The sequence below is a fragment of the Oryzias latipes genome, chromosome 8 (genome assembly GCF_002234675.1).
Source record: "Oryzias latipes chromosome 8, ASM223467v1".
Classification (NCBI taxonomy): domain Eukaryota; kingdom Metazoa; phylum Chordata; class Actinopteri; order Beloniformes; family Adrianichthyidae; genus Oryzias; species Oryzias latipes.
Window position 1 is genome coordinate 25,671,039 of NC_019866.2, and position 14,529 is coordinate 25,685,567.

A 14,529-nucleotide genomic window follows, 5' to 3' on the forward strand; every position below is an offset into this window, starting at 1 on the left:
TAATCACACATTTGTCAGGTTAAAAAGAGGCGCCTGTAACAATCCAGCACATAATTGCAGCGTGGAAGATGCTGGCAGGTAAAGCATACATGGAGCGCCACAATCAAGTGGCTGGAATAATATACAGGAACATGTGTGCAGAATATGGACTGGAAACCCCAAGGTCAAAATGGGAAACACCTCTGAAGGTGGTAGAGAATGAGAGGCCAAAGATCCTGTGGGACTTCCAGATCCAGACTGATAGGATGGTGATGGAGAACCAACCAGACATTGTAGTGGTGGATAAAGAACAGAGGAAAGCCGTTGTGGTGGATGTGGCAGTACCAAGCGATGGGAACATCAGGAAGAAGGAACATGAGAAACTGGAGAAATACCAGGGACTCAGAGAAGAACTGGAGAAAGCCTGGAAAGTGAAGGTGACAGTGGTGGCTGTGGTAATTGGAGCACTGGGGGCAGTAACCCCCAAGCTGGAGGAGTGGCTACAACAGATACCTGGAAAGACCTCAGACCTCTCAGTCCAGAAAAGAACAGGAACAGCTAAGATACTGCAGGACCCTCAAGCTCCCAGGCCTCTGGTAGAGGACCCCAGCTTGGAGGAGAGAAGAATTTATGTATTCATAAAACTGTTTTTAGGCTTTGTATATCCTGTTGTATCTTGTTGTTGTTTTTACATTTATTTAATTTATTGAATCCCTTCAGTTCTTATTTTTGTATCTATTATTGTAATTGTTCATATTTTATTTTATTAAATAAAGGCCAAGGTGTTTGAGGCGGGAAAAGTGATGTTCAGGAAATTCCCTCACAGAAACTCAGACCCACAAATGTTTGAGGTCCGTTTTAGATCCGGATCTTTGAAGGTAAAAAGGTTTGGAACAAAAAAACAGCGAGTCACAAACGTTGGCTGCTCACAATTGAACAACACAGGAAAGCTGTTGCTGATGACGTGACTACATACCCCATCATGCAGCGCGATTGGTCAGCTTCCGGGAGTGTGTTTTTTTAACCAGAACTGGACATGCGTTCTAGCATGCGTCATGAGCTTCTCAGTTCTGTACTCAAATGGTTTCCTGTAAACCGGACTAATGGACCGACACCGTTCGTTGTATAAAGGGACAACTCCCCCATGGAAGGAAACGTACCGCCAGGTGAGTGAGGAAAGCAGCCGCGCGCGTTAGCCGGGAGCTAGCACGCGGGGCTAACGCGCTTGTTCCCCCTCCCCCGGTCCTTCAGCGCTGCCTGGACAGGCTGAAAAACAACCGGGCCCGGTTGCTGGAGAGGTACCGACTGGTGGGCGGAAACAACAGGGAGAGCCCCCCCGGGAGCTCCGCCATCGTGCAGGAGGTGATGGAGGAGGAGTGGAGCGCCCTGCAGGCAGAGGACCGGAGGCTTCCTTCTCTCTGGGGGCCACAGGGCTTTACAGAGGTAAGGTCACTGATCTGTCGGTTCTCAGCGTGCATCTTTGATTTCAACAGTTTTAAATAGGAAGTTCGTTCGGTTCTGTTGATCTTGAAGCAGATGTCCGGAATAATGACGGACTGGGATGAACTGGCGGTGCTGGAAGAAATCCAACAGGAGCTGCTGTCTAAAGGTGCAGCTTGGAGAACGGATGGCCTCTGTGGATGTGTAAACATGGATGTCATGTGTGAACATGGATGTCATGTGTGAACATGGATGTCATGTGTGAACATGGATGTCATGTGTGAACATGGATGTCATGTGTGAACATGGATGTGTGAACATGGATGTCATGTGTGAACATGGATGTGTGAAAATGGATGTCATGTGTGAACATGGATGTCATGTGTGAACATGGATGTCATGTGTGAACATGGATGTGCGAACATGGATGTCATGTGTGAACATGGATGTGCGAACATGGATGTGCGAACATGGATGTGCGAACATGGATGTCATGTGCGAACATGGATGTCATGTGTGAACATGGATGTGTGAACATGGATGTGTGAACATGGATGTGTGAACATGGATGTGTGAACATGGATGTCATGTGTGAACATGGTGGTGCGAACATGGATATCATGTGTGAACATGGTGGTGCGAACATGGATATCATGTGTGAACATGGTGGTGTGAAGATGGATGTCACGTGTGAAGATGGATGTCACGTGTGAACATGGATGTGTGAACATGGATGTCATGTGCGAACATGGATGTCATGTGCGAACATGGATGTCATGTGCCAACATGGATGTCATGTGCCAACATGGATGTCATGTGTGAAGATGGATGTCAAGTGTGAACATGGATGTGTGAACATGGATGTCATGTGCGAACATGGATGTGTGAACATGGATGTCATGTGTGAACATGGATGTCATGTGTGAACATGGATGTGCGAACATGGATGTGCGAACATGGATGTGCGAACATGGATGTCATGTGCGAACATGGATGTCATGTGTGAACATGGATGTCATGTGTGAACATGGATGTGTGAACATGGATGTGTGAACATGGATGTGTGAACATGGATGTCATGTGTGAACATGGTGGTGCGAACATGGATATCATGTGTGAACATGGTGGTGCGAACATGGATATCATGTGTGAACATGGTGGTGCGAACATGGATGTCATGTGCGAACATGGATGTCATGTGTGAACATGGATGTGTGAACATGGATGTGTGAACATGGATGTGTGAACATGGATGTGCGAACATGGATGTGCGAACATGGATGTGCGAACATGGATGTGTGAACATGGATGTGTGAACATGGATGTCATGTGTGAAGATGGATGTCACGTGTGAACATGGATGTGTGAACATGGATGTCATGTGTGAACATGGATGTCATGTGTGAACATGGATGTGCGAACATGGATGTGTGAACATGGATGTGCGAACATGGATGTTCGAACGTGGATGTTCGAACGTGGATGTTCGAACGTGGATGTTCGAACGTGGATGTGCGAACGTGGATGTGCGAACATGGATGTGCGAACATGGATGTGTGAACATGGATGTCATGTGTGAACATGGATGTGTGAACATGGATGTGCGAACATGGATGTGCGAACATGGATGTGCGAACATGGATGTTATGTGTGAACATGGATGTGCGAACATGGATGTGCGTACATGGCTGTGCGAACATGGATGTGCGAACATGGATGTGCGAACATGGATGTCATGTGCGAACATGGATGTCATGTGCGAACATGGATGTCATGTGCGAACATGGATGTCATGTGCGAACATGGATGTCATGTGCGAACATGGATGTCATGTGTGAAGATGGATGTCACGTGTGAAGATGGATGTCACGTGTGAACATGGATGTGTGAACATGGATGTCATGTGCGAACATGGATGTCATGTGCGAACATGGATGTCATGTGCGAACATGGATGTCATGTGCCAACATGGATGTCATGTGTGAAGATGGATGTCAAGTGTGAACATGGATGTGTGAACATGGATGTCATGTGCGAACATGGATGTGTGAACATGGATGTCATGTGTGAACATGGATGTCATGTGTGAACATGGATGTGCGAACATGGATGTGCGAACATGGATGTGCGAACATGGATGTCATGTGCGAACATGGATGTCATGTGTGAACATGGATGTCATGTGTGAACATGGATGTGTGAACATGGATGTGTGAATATGGATGTGTGAACATGGATGTCATGTGTGAACATGGTGGTGCGAACATGGATATCATGTGTGAACATGGTGGTGCGAACATGGATATCATGTGTGAACATGGTGGTGCGAACATGGATGTCATGTGCGAACATGGATGTCATGTGTGAACATGGATGTGTGAACATGGGTGTCATGTGTGAACATGGATTTCATGTGTGAACATGGATGTCATGTGTGAACATGGATGTGTGAACATGGATGTGTGAACATGGATGTGTGAACATGGATGTGCGAACATGGATGTGCGAACATGGATGTGCGAACATGGATGTGTGAACATGGATGTGTGAACATGGATGTCATGTGTGAAGATGGATGTCACGTGTGAACATGGATGTGTGAACATGGATGTCATGTGTGAACATGGATGTCATGTGTGAACATGGATGTGCGAACATGGATGTGTGAACATGGATGTGCGAACATGGATGTTCGAACGTGGATGTTCGAACGTGGATGTTCGAACGTGGATGTTCGAACGTGGATGTTCGAACGTGGATGTTCGAACGTGGATGTGCGAACGTGGATGTGCGAACATGGATGTGCGAACATGGATGTGTGAACATGGATGTCATGTGTGAACATGGATGTGTGAACATGGATGTGCGAACATGGATGTGCGAACATGGATGTTATGTGTGAACATGGATGTGCGAACATGGATGTGCGTACATGGCTGTGCGAACATGGATGTGCGAACATGGATGTGCGAACATGGATGTGCGAACATGGATGTCATGTGCGAACATGGATGTCATGTGCGAACATGGATGTCATGTGCGAACATGGATGTCATGTGCGAACATGGATGTCATGTGCGAACATGGATGTCATGTGCGAACATGGATGTCATGTGTGAAGATGGATGTCACGTGTGAAGATGGATGTCACGTGTGAACATGGATGTGTGAACATGGATGTCATGTGCGAACATGGATGTCATGTGCGAACATGGATGTCATGTGCGAACATGGATGTCATGTGCCAACATGGATGTCATGTGTGAAGATGGATGTCAAGTGTGAACATGGATGTGTGAACATGGATGTCATGTGTGAACATGGATGTGCGAACATGGATGTGCGAACATGGATGTGCGAACATGGATGTCATGTGCGAACATGGATGTCATGTGTGAACATGGATGTCATGTGTGAACATGGATGTGTGAACATGGATGTGTGAATATGGATGTGTGAACATGGATGTCATGTGTGAACATGGTGGTGCGAACATGGATATCATGTGTGAACATGGTGGTGCGAACATGGATATCATGTGTGAACATGGTGGTGCGAACATGGATATCATGTGTGAACATGGTGGTGCGAACATGGATATCATGTGTGAACATGGTGGTGCGAACATGGATGTCATGTGCGAACATGGATGTCATGTGTGAACATGGATGTGTGAACATGGGTGTCATGTGTGAACATGGATTTCATGTGTGAACATGGATGTCATGTGTGAACATGGATGTGTGAACATGGATGTGTGAACATGGATGTGTGAACATGGATGTGCGAACATGGATGTGCGAACATGGATGTCATGTGCGAACATGGATGTGTGAACATGGATGTCATGTGCGAACATGGATGTGTGAACATGGATGTTATGTGTGAACATGGATGTCATGTGTGAACATGGATGTCATGTGTGAACATGGATGTCATGTGTGAACATGGATGTCATGTGTGAACATGGATGTCATGTGTGAACATGGATGTCATGTGCGAACATGGATGTGTGAACATGGATGTCATGTGTGAACATGGATGTGTGAACATGGATGTGTGAACATGGATGTGTGAACATGGATGTGTGAACATGGATGTGCGAACATGGATGTGCGAACATGGATGTGCGAACATGGATGTGTGAACATGGATGTGTGAACATGGATGTCATGTGTGAAGATGGATGTCACGTGTGAACATGGATGTGTGAACATGGATGTCATGTGTGAACATGGATGTCATGTGTGAACATGGATGTGCGAACATGGATGTGTGAACGTGGATGTGCGAACGTGGATGTTCGAACGTGGATGTTCGAACGTGGATGTTCGAACGTGGATGTTCGAACGTGGATGTTCGAACGTGGATGTTCGAACGTGGATGTGCGAACGTGGATGTGCGAACATGGATGTGCGAACATGGATGTCATGTGTGAACATGGATGTGTGAACATGGATGTGCGAACATGGATGTGCGAACATGGATGGTATGTGTGAACATGGATGTGCGAACATGGATGTGCGTACATGGCTGTGCGAACATGGATGTGCGAACATGGATGTCATGTGCGAACATGGATGTCATGTGCGAACATGGATGTCATGTGCGAACATGGATGTCATGTGCGAACATGGATGTCATGTGTGAAGATGGATGTCACGTGTGAAGATGGATGTCACGTGTGAACATGGATGTGTGAACATGGATGTCATGTGCGAACATGGATGTCATGTGCGAACATGGATGTCATGTGCGAACATGGATGTCATGTGCCAACATGGATGTCATGTGTGAAGATGGATGTCAAGTGTGAACATGGATGTGTGAACATGGATGTCATGTGCGAACATGGATGTGTGAACATGGATGTCATGTGTGAACATGGATGTCATGTGTGAACATGGATGTCATGTGCGAACATGGATGTGTGAACATGGATGTCATGTGCGAACATGGATGTGTGAACATGGATGTGTGAACATGGATGTGCGAACATGGATGTGCGAACATGGATGTGCGAACATGGATGTGCGAACATGGATGTGCGAACATGGATGTCATTTGTGAACATGGATGTGTGAACATGGATGTGTGAACATGGATGTCATGTGTGAACATGGATGTCATGTGCAAACATGGATGTGCGAACATGGATGTGTGAACATGGATGTTTGAACATGGATGTCATGTGTGAACATGGATGTCATGTGTGAACATGGATGTGTGAACATGGATGTCATGTGCGAACATGGATGTGTGAACATGGATGTCATGTGCGAACATGGATGTGTGAACATGGATGTCATGTGCGAACATGGATGTGTGAACATGGATGTCATGTGTGAACATGGATGTCATGTGTGAACATGGATGTGTGAACATGGATGTGTGAACATGGATGTCATGTGTGAACATGGATGTCATGTGCAAACATGGATGTGCGAACATGGATGTGTGAACATGGATGTTTGAACATGGATGTCATGTGTGAACATGGTGGTGCGAACATGGATGTCATGTGCGAACATGGATGTCATGTGCGAACATGGATGTCATGTGTGAACATGGATGTGTGAACATGGATGTCATGTTTGAACATGGATGTCATGTGTGAACATGGATGTGTGAACATGGATGTCATGTGCGAACATGGATGTGTGAACATGGATGTGTGAACATGGATGTCATGTGCGAACATGGATGTGTGAACATGGATGTGTGAACATGGATGTGTGAACATGGATGTGTGAACATGGATGTGTGAACATGGGTGCCATGTGTGAACATGGATGTCATGTGTGAACATGGATGTCATGTGTGAACATGGATGTGTGAACATGGATGTCATGTGTGAACATGGATGTCATGTGTGAACATGGATGTCATGTGTGAACATGGATGTTCGAACATGGATGTGTGAAGATGGATGTCATGTGTGAAGATGGATGTCATGTGTGGACATGGATGTGTGAACATGGATGTGTGAACATGGATGTCATGTGTGAATATGGATGTGTGAACATGGATGTCATGTGCGAACATGGATGTCATGTGCGAACATGGATGTGTGAACATGGATGTGCGAACATTGATGTCATGTGCGAACATGGATGTCATGTGTGAACATGGATGTGTGAACATGGATGTGCGAACATGGATGTGTGAACATGGATGTCATGTGTGAACATGGATGTGTGAACATGGATGTGTGAACATGGAAGTCATGTGTGAACATGGATGTGTGAACATGGATGTGTGAACATGGATGTGTGAACATGGATGTGCGAACATGGATGTGCGAACATGGATGTTCGAACATGGATGTGCGAACATGGATGTGTGAACATGGATATGTGAACATGGATGTCATGTGTGAACATGGATGTCATGTGTGAACATGGATGTGCGAACATGGATGTCATGTGTGAACATGGATGTCATGTGCGAACATGGATGTCATGTGCGAACATGGATGTGTGAAAATGGATGTGTGAACATGGATGTGCGAACATGGATGTGTGAAGATGGATGTCACGTGTGAACATGGATGTGTGAACATGGATGTCATGTGTGAACATGGATGTCATGTGTGAACATGGATGTGTGAACATGGATGTCATGTGCGAACATGGATGTCATGTGTGAACATGGATGTCATGTGTGAACATGGATGTGTGAACATGGATGTGCGAACATGGATGTGCGAACATGGATGTCATGTGTGAACATGGATGTCATGTGTGAACATGGATGTCATGTGTGAACATGGATGTGTGAACATGGATGTCATGTGCGAACATGGATGTGTGAACATGGATGTCATGTGTGAACATGGATGTGTGAACATGGATGTCATGTGTGAACATGGATGTCATGTGTGAACATGGATGTGTGAACATGGATGTGTGAACATGGATGTCATGTGCGAACATGGATGTGCGAACATGGATGTGTGAACATGGATGTTTGAACATGGATGTCATGTGTGAACATGGTGGTGCGAACATGGATGTCATGTGCGAACATGGATGTCATGTGCGAACATGGATGTCATGTGTGAACATGGATGTGTGAACATGGATGTCATGTGCGAACATGGATGTGTGAACATGGATGTGTGAACATGGATGTCATGTGCGAACATGGATGTGTGAACATGGATGTCATGTGTGAACATGGATGTGTGAACATGGATGTGTGAACATGGATGTGTGAACATGGGTGTCATGTGCGAACATGGATGTGTGAACATGGATGTCATGTGTGAACATGGATGTGCGAACATGGATGTGTGAACATGGATGTCATGTGTGAACATGGATGTGCGAACATGGATGTGTGAACATGGATGTTTGAACATGGATGTCATGTGTGAACATGGTGGTGCGAACATGGATGTCATGTGCGAACATGGATGTCATGTGTGAACATGGATGTGTGAACATGGATGTCATGTGCGAACATGGATGTGTGAACATGGATGTGTGAACATGGATGTCATGTGCGAACATGGATGTGTGAACATGGATGTCATGTGTGAACATGGATGTGTGAACATGGGTGCCATGTGTGAACATGGATGTCATGTGTGAACATGGATGTCATGTGTGAACATGGATGTGTGAACATGGATGTCATGTGTGAACATGGATGTGTGAACATGGATGTCATGTGCGAACATGGATGTGTGAACATGGATGTGTGAACATGGATGTCATGTGCGAACATGGATGTATGAACATGGATGTCATGTGTGAACATGGATGTGTGAACATGGATGTGCGAACATGGATGTGCGAACATGGATGTCATGTGTGAAAATGGATGTCATGTGTGAACATGGATGTGTGAACATGGATGTCATGTGTGAACATGGATGTGTGAACATGGATGTCATGTGTGAACATGGATGTCATGTGTGAACATGGATGTCATGTGTGAACATGGATGTTCGAACATGGATGTGTGAAGATGGATGTCATGTGTGAAGATGGATGTCATGTGTGGACATGGATGTGTGAACATGGATGTCATGTGTGAACATGGATGTGTGAACATGGATGTCATGTGCGAACATGGATGTGTGAACATGGATGTCATGTGCGAACATGGATGTGTGAACATGGATGTGCGAACATGGATGTCATGTGCGAACATGGATGTCATGTGCGAACATGGATGTGTGAACATGGATGTGCGAACATGGATGTGTGAACATGGATGTCATGTGTGAACATGGATGTGTGAACATGGATGTGTGAACATGGAAGTCATGTGTGAACATGGATGTGTGAACATGGATGTGTGAACATGGATGTGCGAACATGGATGTGCGAACATGGATGTGCGAACATGGATGTGTGAACATGGATGTCATGTGTGAACATGGATGTCATGTGTGAACAGGGATGTGCGAACATGGATGTCATGTGTGAACATGGATTTCATGTGCGAACATGGATGTGTGAAAATGGATGTGTGAACATGGATGTGCGAACATGGATGTGTGAAGATGGATGTCATGTGTGAACATGGATGTGTGAACATGGATGTCATGTGTGAACATGGATGTCATGTGCGAACATGGATGTGTGAACATGGATGTCATGTCTGAACATGGATGTCATGTGCGAACATTGATGTGCGAACATGGATGTGTGAACATGGATGTCATGTGCGAACATGGATGTGTGAACATGGATGTCATGTGCAAACATGGATGTGTGAACATGGATGTCATGTGTGAACATGGATGTGTGAACATGGATGTCATGTGTGAACATGGATGTCATGTGCGAACATGGATGTGCGAACATGGATGTCATGTGCGAACATGGATGTCATGTGCGAACATGGATGTCATGTGCGAACATGGATGTCATGTGTGAACATGGATGTGTGAACATGGATGTCATGTGTGAACATGGATGTGTCACGTGTGAACATGGCTATACCGTGTCATCTGATGTCCTCCTTCTGTCCCCAGAGAAGTCTCTGGTGGAGGAGTACGAGAGGAACCTGCAGTTTGAGCTGCAGTACATTTCCTCTGTGGTGGAGGGGAGAGAGGAGGTGCAGATCATTTGTCCCGTGTGTGGCATGTAAGTTACAGTTACACGTATGACATCATGTCAAAGACGGCCTTATCCACTTTAATTTTAAGCTTTCATGGTTTATAACATCCCCAAACCAAACTTCTCGTTTTCAAAAACAGTTGAATCCAACAGTAGAAGAGAAGCCGCCAAAAGGAAATGACAGCATAGCTCTATGAAAAACAGCAGAGAAATGATAATCAACACTAAATACACTTAGAAACCGTCCAGTTTCTGTTAAGGAGTCTAATATCTGGCAGGAGGAAAGGTCTGTTGTCCCCACGGTCTCATGCAGAGGATTGTTGGTGATGGGTTCCATTTTCCGGAACGTCCTCCTCTTGGCACCACGGTCAGACTCTGGGGGACATCCCAGGACGGAGCGGTTTGTGGATCCTGCTCCTGTGGGCGCGTCCACACCCCAGAAACTCTGAAGAGGAGGCCAAATGCAGCGATGCCTGCCGTCGTAAAACTCCTTCTGTCACAGTCACATCTCTGACACAACAGCTGATCGTGTAAACAATGTACCTGAGGCCACTTCAGACCCAGATGTGATGAGAGCAGCAGCAGCAGCAGCCACCCTACTGCACCCATTAGGTGTAAAAGAAGAGTCCATGTCTGTCAAAAACAAGTTGAAAACAAAACAAACATCAAAATAATGAGAAAAGAAGTGTACTGCTGCCTTCAAAGGATTTGAACAGGAAGGAAGGACTTTATCAACTGGTAAACTTCATTGAGGTGTGGATTTGCTGGGTTCTCAGTCCTGGACCAAGACTCGGAGACTCCGGTCTAAAGAGGACTCCGGTCTACAGCTGTGTGGATTTTGGCACAGAACAGATGCATCTGCTGATAGGCTTTCTAAGAACACGTGATGCATGCATTCATGCAGACATGTTTTTCTAAACACCTACCTACAGTTGGCTTGGTGTACCTACTGTACGTTTGGGACATTGCCCTGCCTGTGATCTGCCTTAGACTCGTAGTAACAGAGAACCGCAGGTTAACAACAGAACCTCTTGGTTTGCTAATCACACATCATCAATAGGCCTGTTAGCATTGATGCTTCAAAAGAATCTCTTCTTGCTTCTGCAGCTATCTGACTGGAGGAGCCCAATGTGTCAAATCAGAGCCAATCCTCCTTCAGCCTCTTGTGTCACTACAGGCGTCTCACAGGGTTCTGTCCTTGGACCTACCCCATTTCCCAACATGAATTATAGAGCCGACTCTGACTTCACAGTTTTCTATTCTAAATCGTGAAAAGGCTGAACTTGGTTTCAGCAGGTTTCAGTTGCTTTCTTCAAATTCTTCTATGGCTCTAAACCTGTTTCCAAACTCGGGTCGTCGGGATTGAAAAAATACAGGACCTTGTTCCCTAAGACCAGGGTTTGGAAACATGCTCTGCAACACGGGGGTTTGGTTAAAAACGTAATGTGCCTTTGCAAAGGCCTTTGCTGTTACCAGGCTGTTTCCTGCTTGTACAGAAATGAAACGGATAGAAAACATTCACCAAAGTGAGCCTGCTTGTCTGTTTGTAGGAACAACCTGAGCAGCAGCAGCGCCTGTATCTCCTGTCAGTGTGGACTTTACATCAGCACTGAGGTTTGTTTCTACCACTTTCTGACGTTCTGTTCACTGTGCACGATGCTGAAGGAGAACAACGCTTGGTGTCGCCCACAGAAACACAGCATTACTCTGGAGGGTCTCCAGCACCTTCTGGAGGTCCGGGTGTCAGAACACATGGAAGAGTGTCTGTACACGCCTGTTTTCTCCGTCACCGCCGACTCTGAGGCTTCCTCTAATCTGATGATAAGCTGCCAGGTACGTTTACTGAAGATTTCCTTTTGTCAGATATCAGCTTTAACTGAACTTTTATTTGCAAAAGGCTTTTTTCTTTAGATGGGAATAATTGAAGCTAATCAACATTTTCTTTTTTTTCCAGGTTTGTGATTACCTGTCTGTTGTCCTGTGAATCCATAATGAGTGTCATTCGTAGGATTTAGTTTTTGTAGTTTATGTGCAATAAAAGATTATTTTATTATATTACTATGATGTTTGTGCAGTCCTTAGAGGAGCTGCTGCTGCTAATCATATCTTGCTTGACCCCAAGTGTGACTTTTAGATCTATAACTATAAAAGTGTTCCTCTCAAAAACGCCTTAAGGCAAGGCAAGGCAAGTTTATTTGTGTAGCACAATTCGTACACAAAGTAATTCAAGGTGCTTCACAAAACAGAAAAATGCATTAAAGTCACAATACATCATAGAAATAATCAACATAAAATTTACTTTAAAAGAAAAGAAATAATTTGAAAATTGATTTAAAAATAAAGGAAGGAAAGGAAAGAAAAGTGCAGATAGGACCTTTCAGTCATATACAAACAGAAATGTTTTAAGTCTAGATTTGAACATGAACACAGAAGAGGCCTGTCTTACGACTTCAGGGAGGCTGTTCCAGATTTTAGCTGCAGAATATTGAAACGCTGATTCCCCTTGTTTAGTTCTGACTCTGGGAATCAACAGGAGGCCGGCCCCTGAGGTCCTCAGAGTACGAGATGGTTCATATGGCACTAACATGTCAGAGATGTACTTTGGTGCTCGGCCATGGAGAGACTTGTACACAAGCAGAGCTGCTTTGAAGTCTATTCTTTGAGGTACAGGGAGCCAGTGCAGAGACCTGAGCACAGGACTAATGTGATCATACTTCCTGGTTCTGGTCAGGACTCCAGCAGCAGCATTCTGGATGTACTGAAGCTGTTTTACAGCTCGTTTGGAGAGGCCGGTGAGCAGGCCGTTACAGTAGTCTAACCTGCTGGAGACAAATGCATGAATAAGTATCTCCAGGTCTGGCTTTGACACTATGTTTTTGATTTTGGCAATGTTTTTCAGATGATAAAATGCCGCTGATGTTACTGACTTGATATGGCTGTTAAAGTTCAGGTCAGAGTCCATGATTACCCCTAGATTTCTGACTTGATTTGAGGGTTTAATAGACAGAGAATTAAGGTAGCTGCTGACACTTTCTCTTTATTTCTGTGGGCCAAAAATAATAACTTCGATCTTGTTTGAGTTTAGCTGGAGAAAGTTGTTCTGCATTCACGCGCTGATCTGTTGGAGGCAGTGGCTGAGTGAATCCACCGGCCCATATTCACCTGTTGTCAGTGACACATAGATCTGAGTATCATCTGCATAGTTGTGATAAGATATGTTATTACTGCGTATTAACTGCCCTAGTGGCAGCATGTAGAGGTTGAACAGAAGGGGTCCCAGGATCGATCCCTGGGGCACACCACAAGTCAAGGCCATGTAGTCTGAGACACAACTCCCAATTTCAACAAAATATTTCCTGTCTTCCAGATAAGACTTGATCCAACTTAGGGCAGATCCAGAGATGCCAACCCAGTCTTGGAGTCTGTGCAAAAGGATCCCATGATCAACAGTATCAAAGGCAGCACTCAGGTCTAGCAGGATTAAGACAGAGACTTTGCCATCATCAGTGTTCAGGCGGATGTCGTTGTTACCTTGATTAGAGCAGTTTCTGTGCTATGATGGGGTCTAAAACCTGACTGGAAAACATCAAATGAATTGTTTAATAAGAGAAAGTCAGTGAGCTGTTGGTAGACAACTTTTTCAAGGACTTTTCCTAAAAATGGCAGATTAGAGATAGGTCTGTAATTATTCAGTACAGTGGGATCAAGACCGCTCTTTTTCAGGAGGGGTTTAATGACTGCAGTTTTTAAGGCCTCTGGAAATGTAATTGATGGCAACACACTGTTCAGGACAGACTTCAGAAATCTAGTGGGTAACACATCAAGGCAGCATGTAGACGAGCTCAGACGGGTGATGGTCTCTTGGACAGTTTGGTCAGTGACAGGTATAAAGTGAGTCAGCTTAGAGTGAGTAGGTGGCCGTTGGATAGTTATATGTGTTGTGGAGTTGATGGCTTTTTTAATGCCCTGAACCTTGTCATTAAAAAACACAGCAAACTCATTACATTTAAATGATCCATAAACCAAAGAGAAAATG

The 14,529-nt window shown here is 45.0% G+C and overlaps 1 protein-coding gene across 2 annotated transcripts; it reads left to right on the forward strand.

The window, feature by feature from the left end:
* The first annotated feature begins 965 nt into the window (after nt 1–965).
* On the forward strand, nt 966–12,551 carry rpain (RPA interacting protein). Of its 2 annotated transcripts, none has more exons than XM_023957899.1 (7): nt 966–1,145; nt 1,231–1,422; nt 1,513–1,588; nt 10,409–10,520; nt 12,044–12,107; nt 12,186–12,326; nt 12,448–12,551. In XM_023957899.1, the coding sequence occupies exons 1-7, from the start codon at nt 1,083–1,085 to the stop codon at nt 12,475–12,477; spliced, it is 678 nt and encodes a 225-aa protein (XP_023813667.1). In that variant the 5' UTR covers nt 966–1,082; the 3' UTR covers nt 12,478–12,551. The 2 variants fall into 2 exon arrangements, with proteins under 2 accessions (XP_023813667.1, XP_023813668.1); XM_023957900.1 differs by having other exon boundaries at nt 1,516–1,588.
* Nucleotides 12,552–14,529: the final 1,978 nt, after the last annotated feature.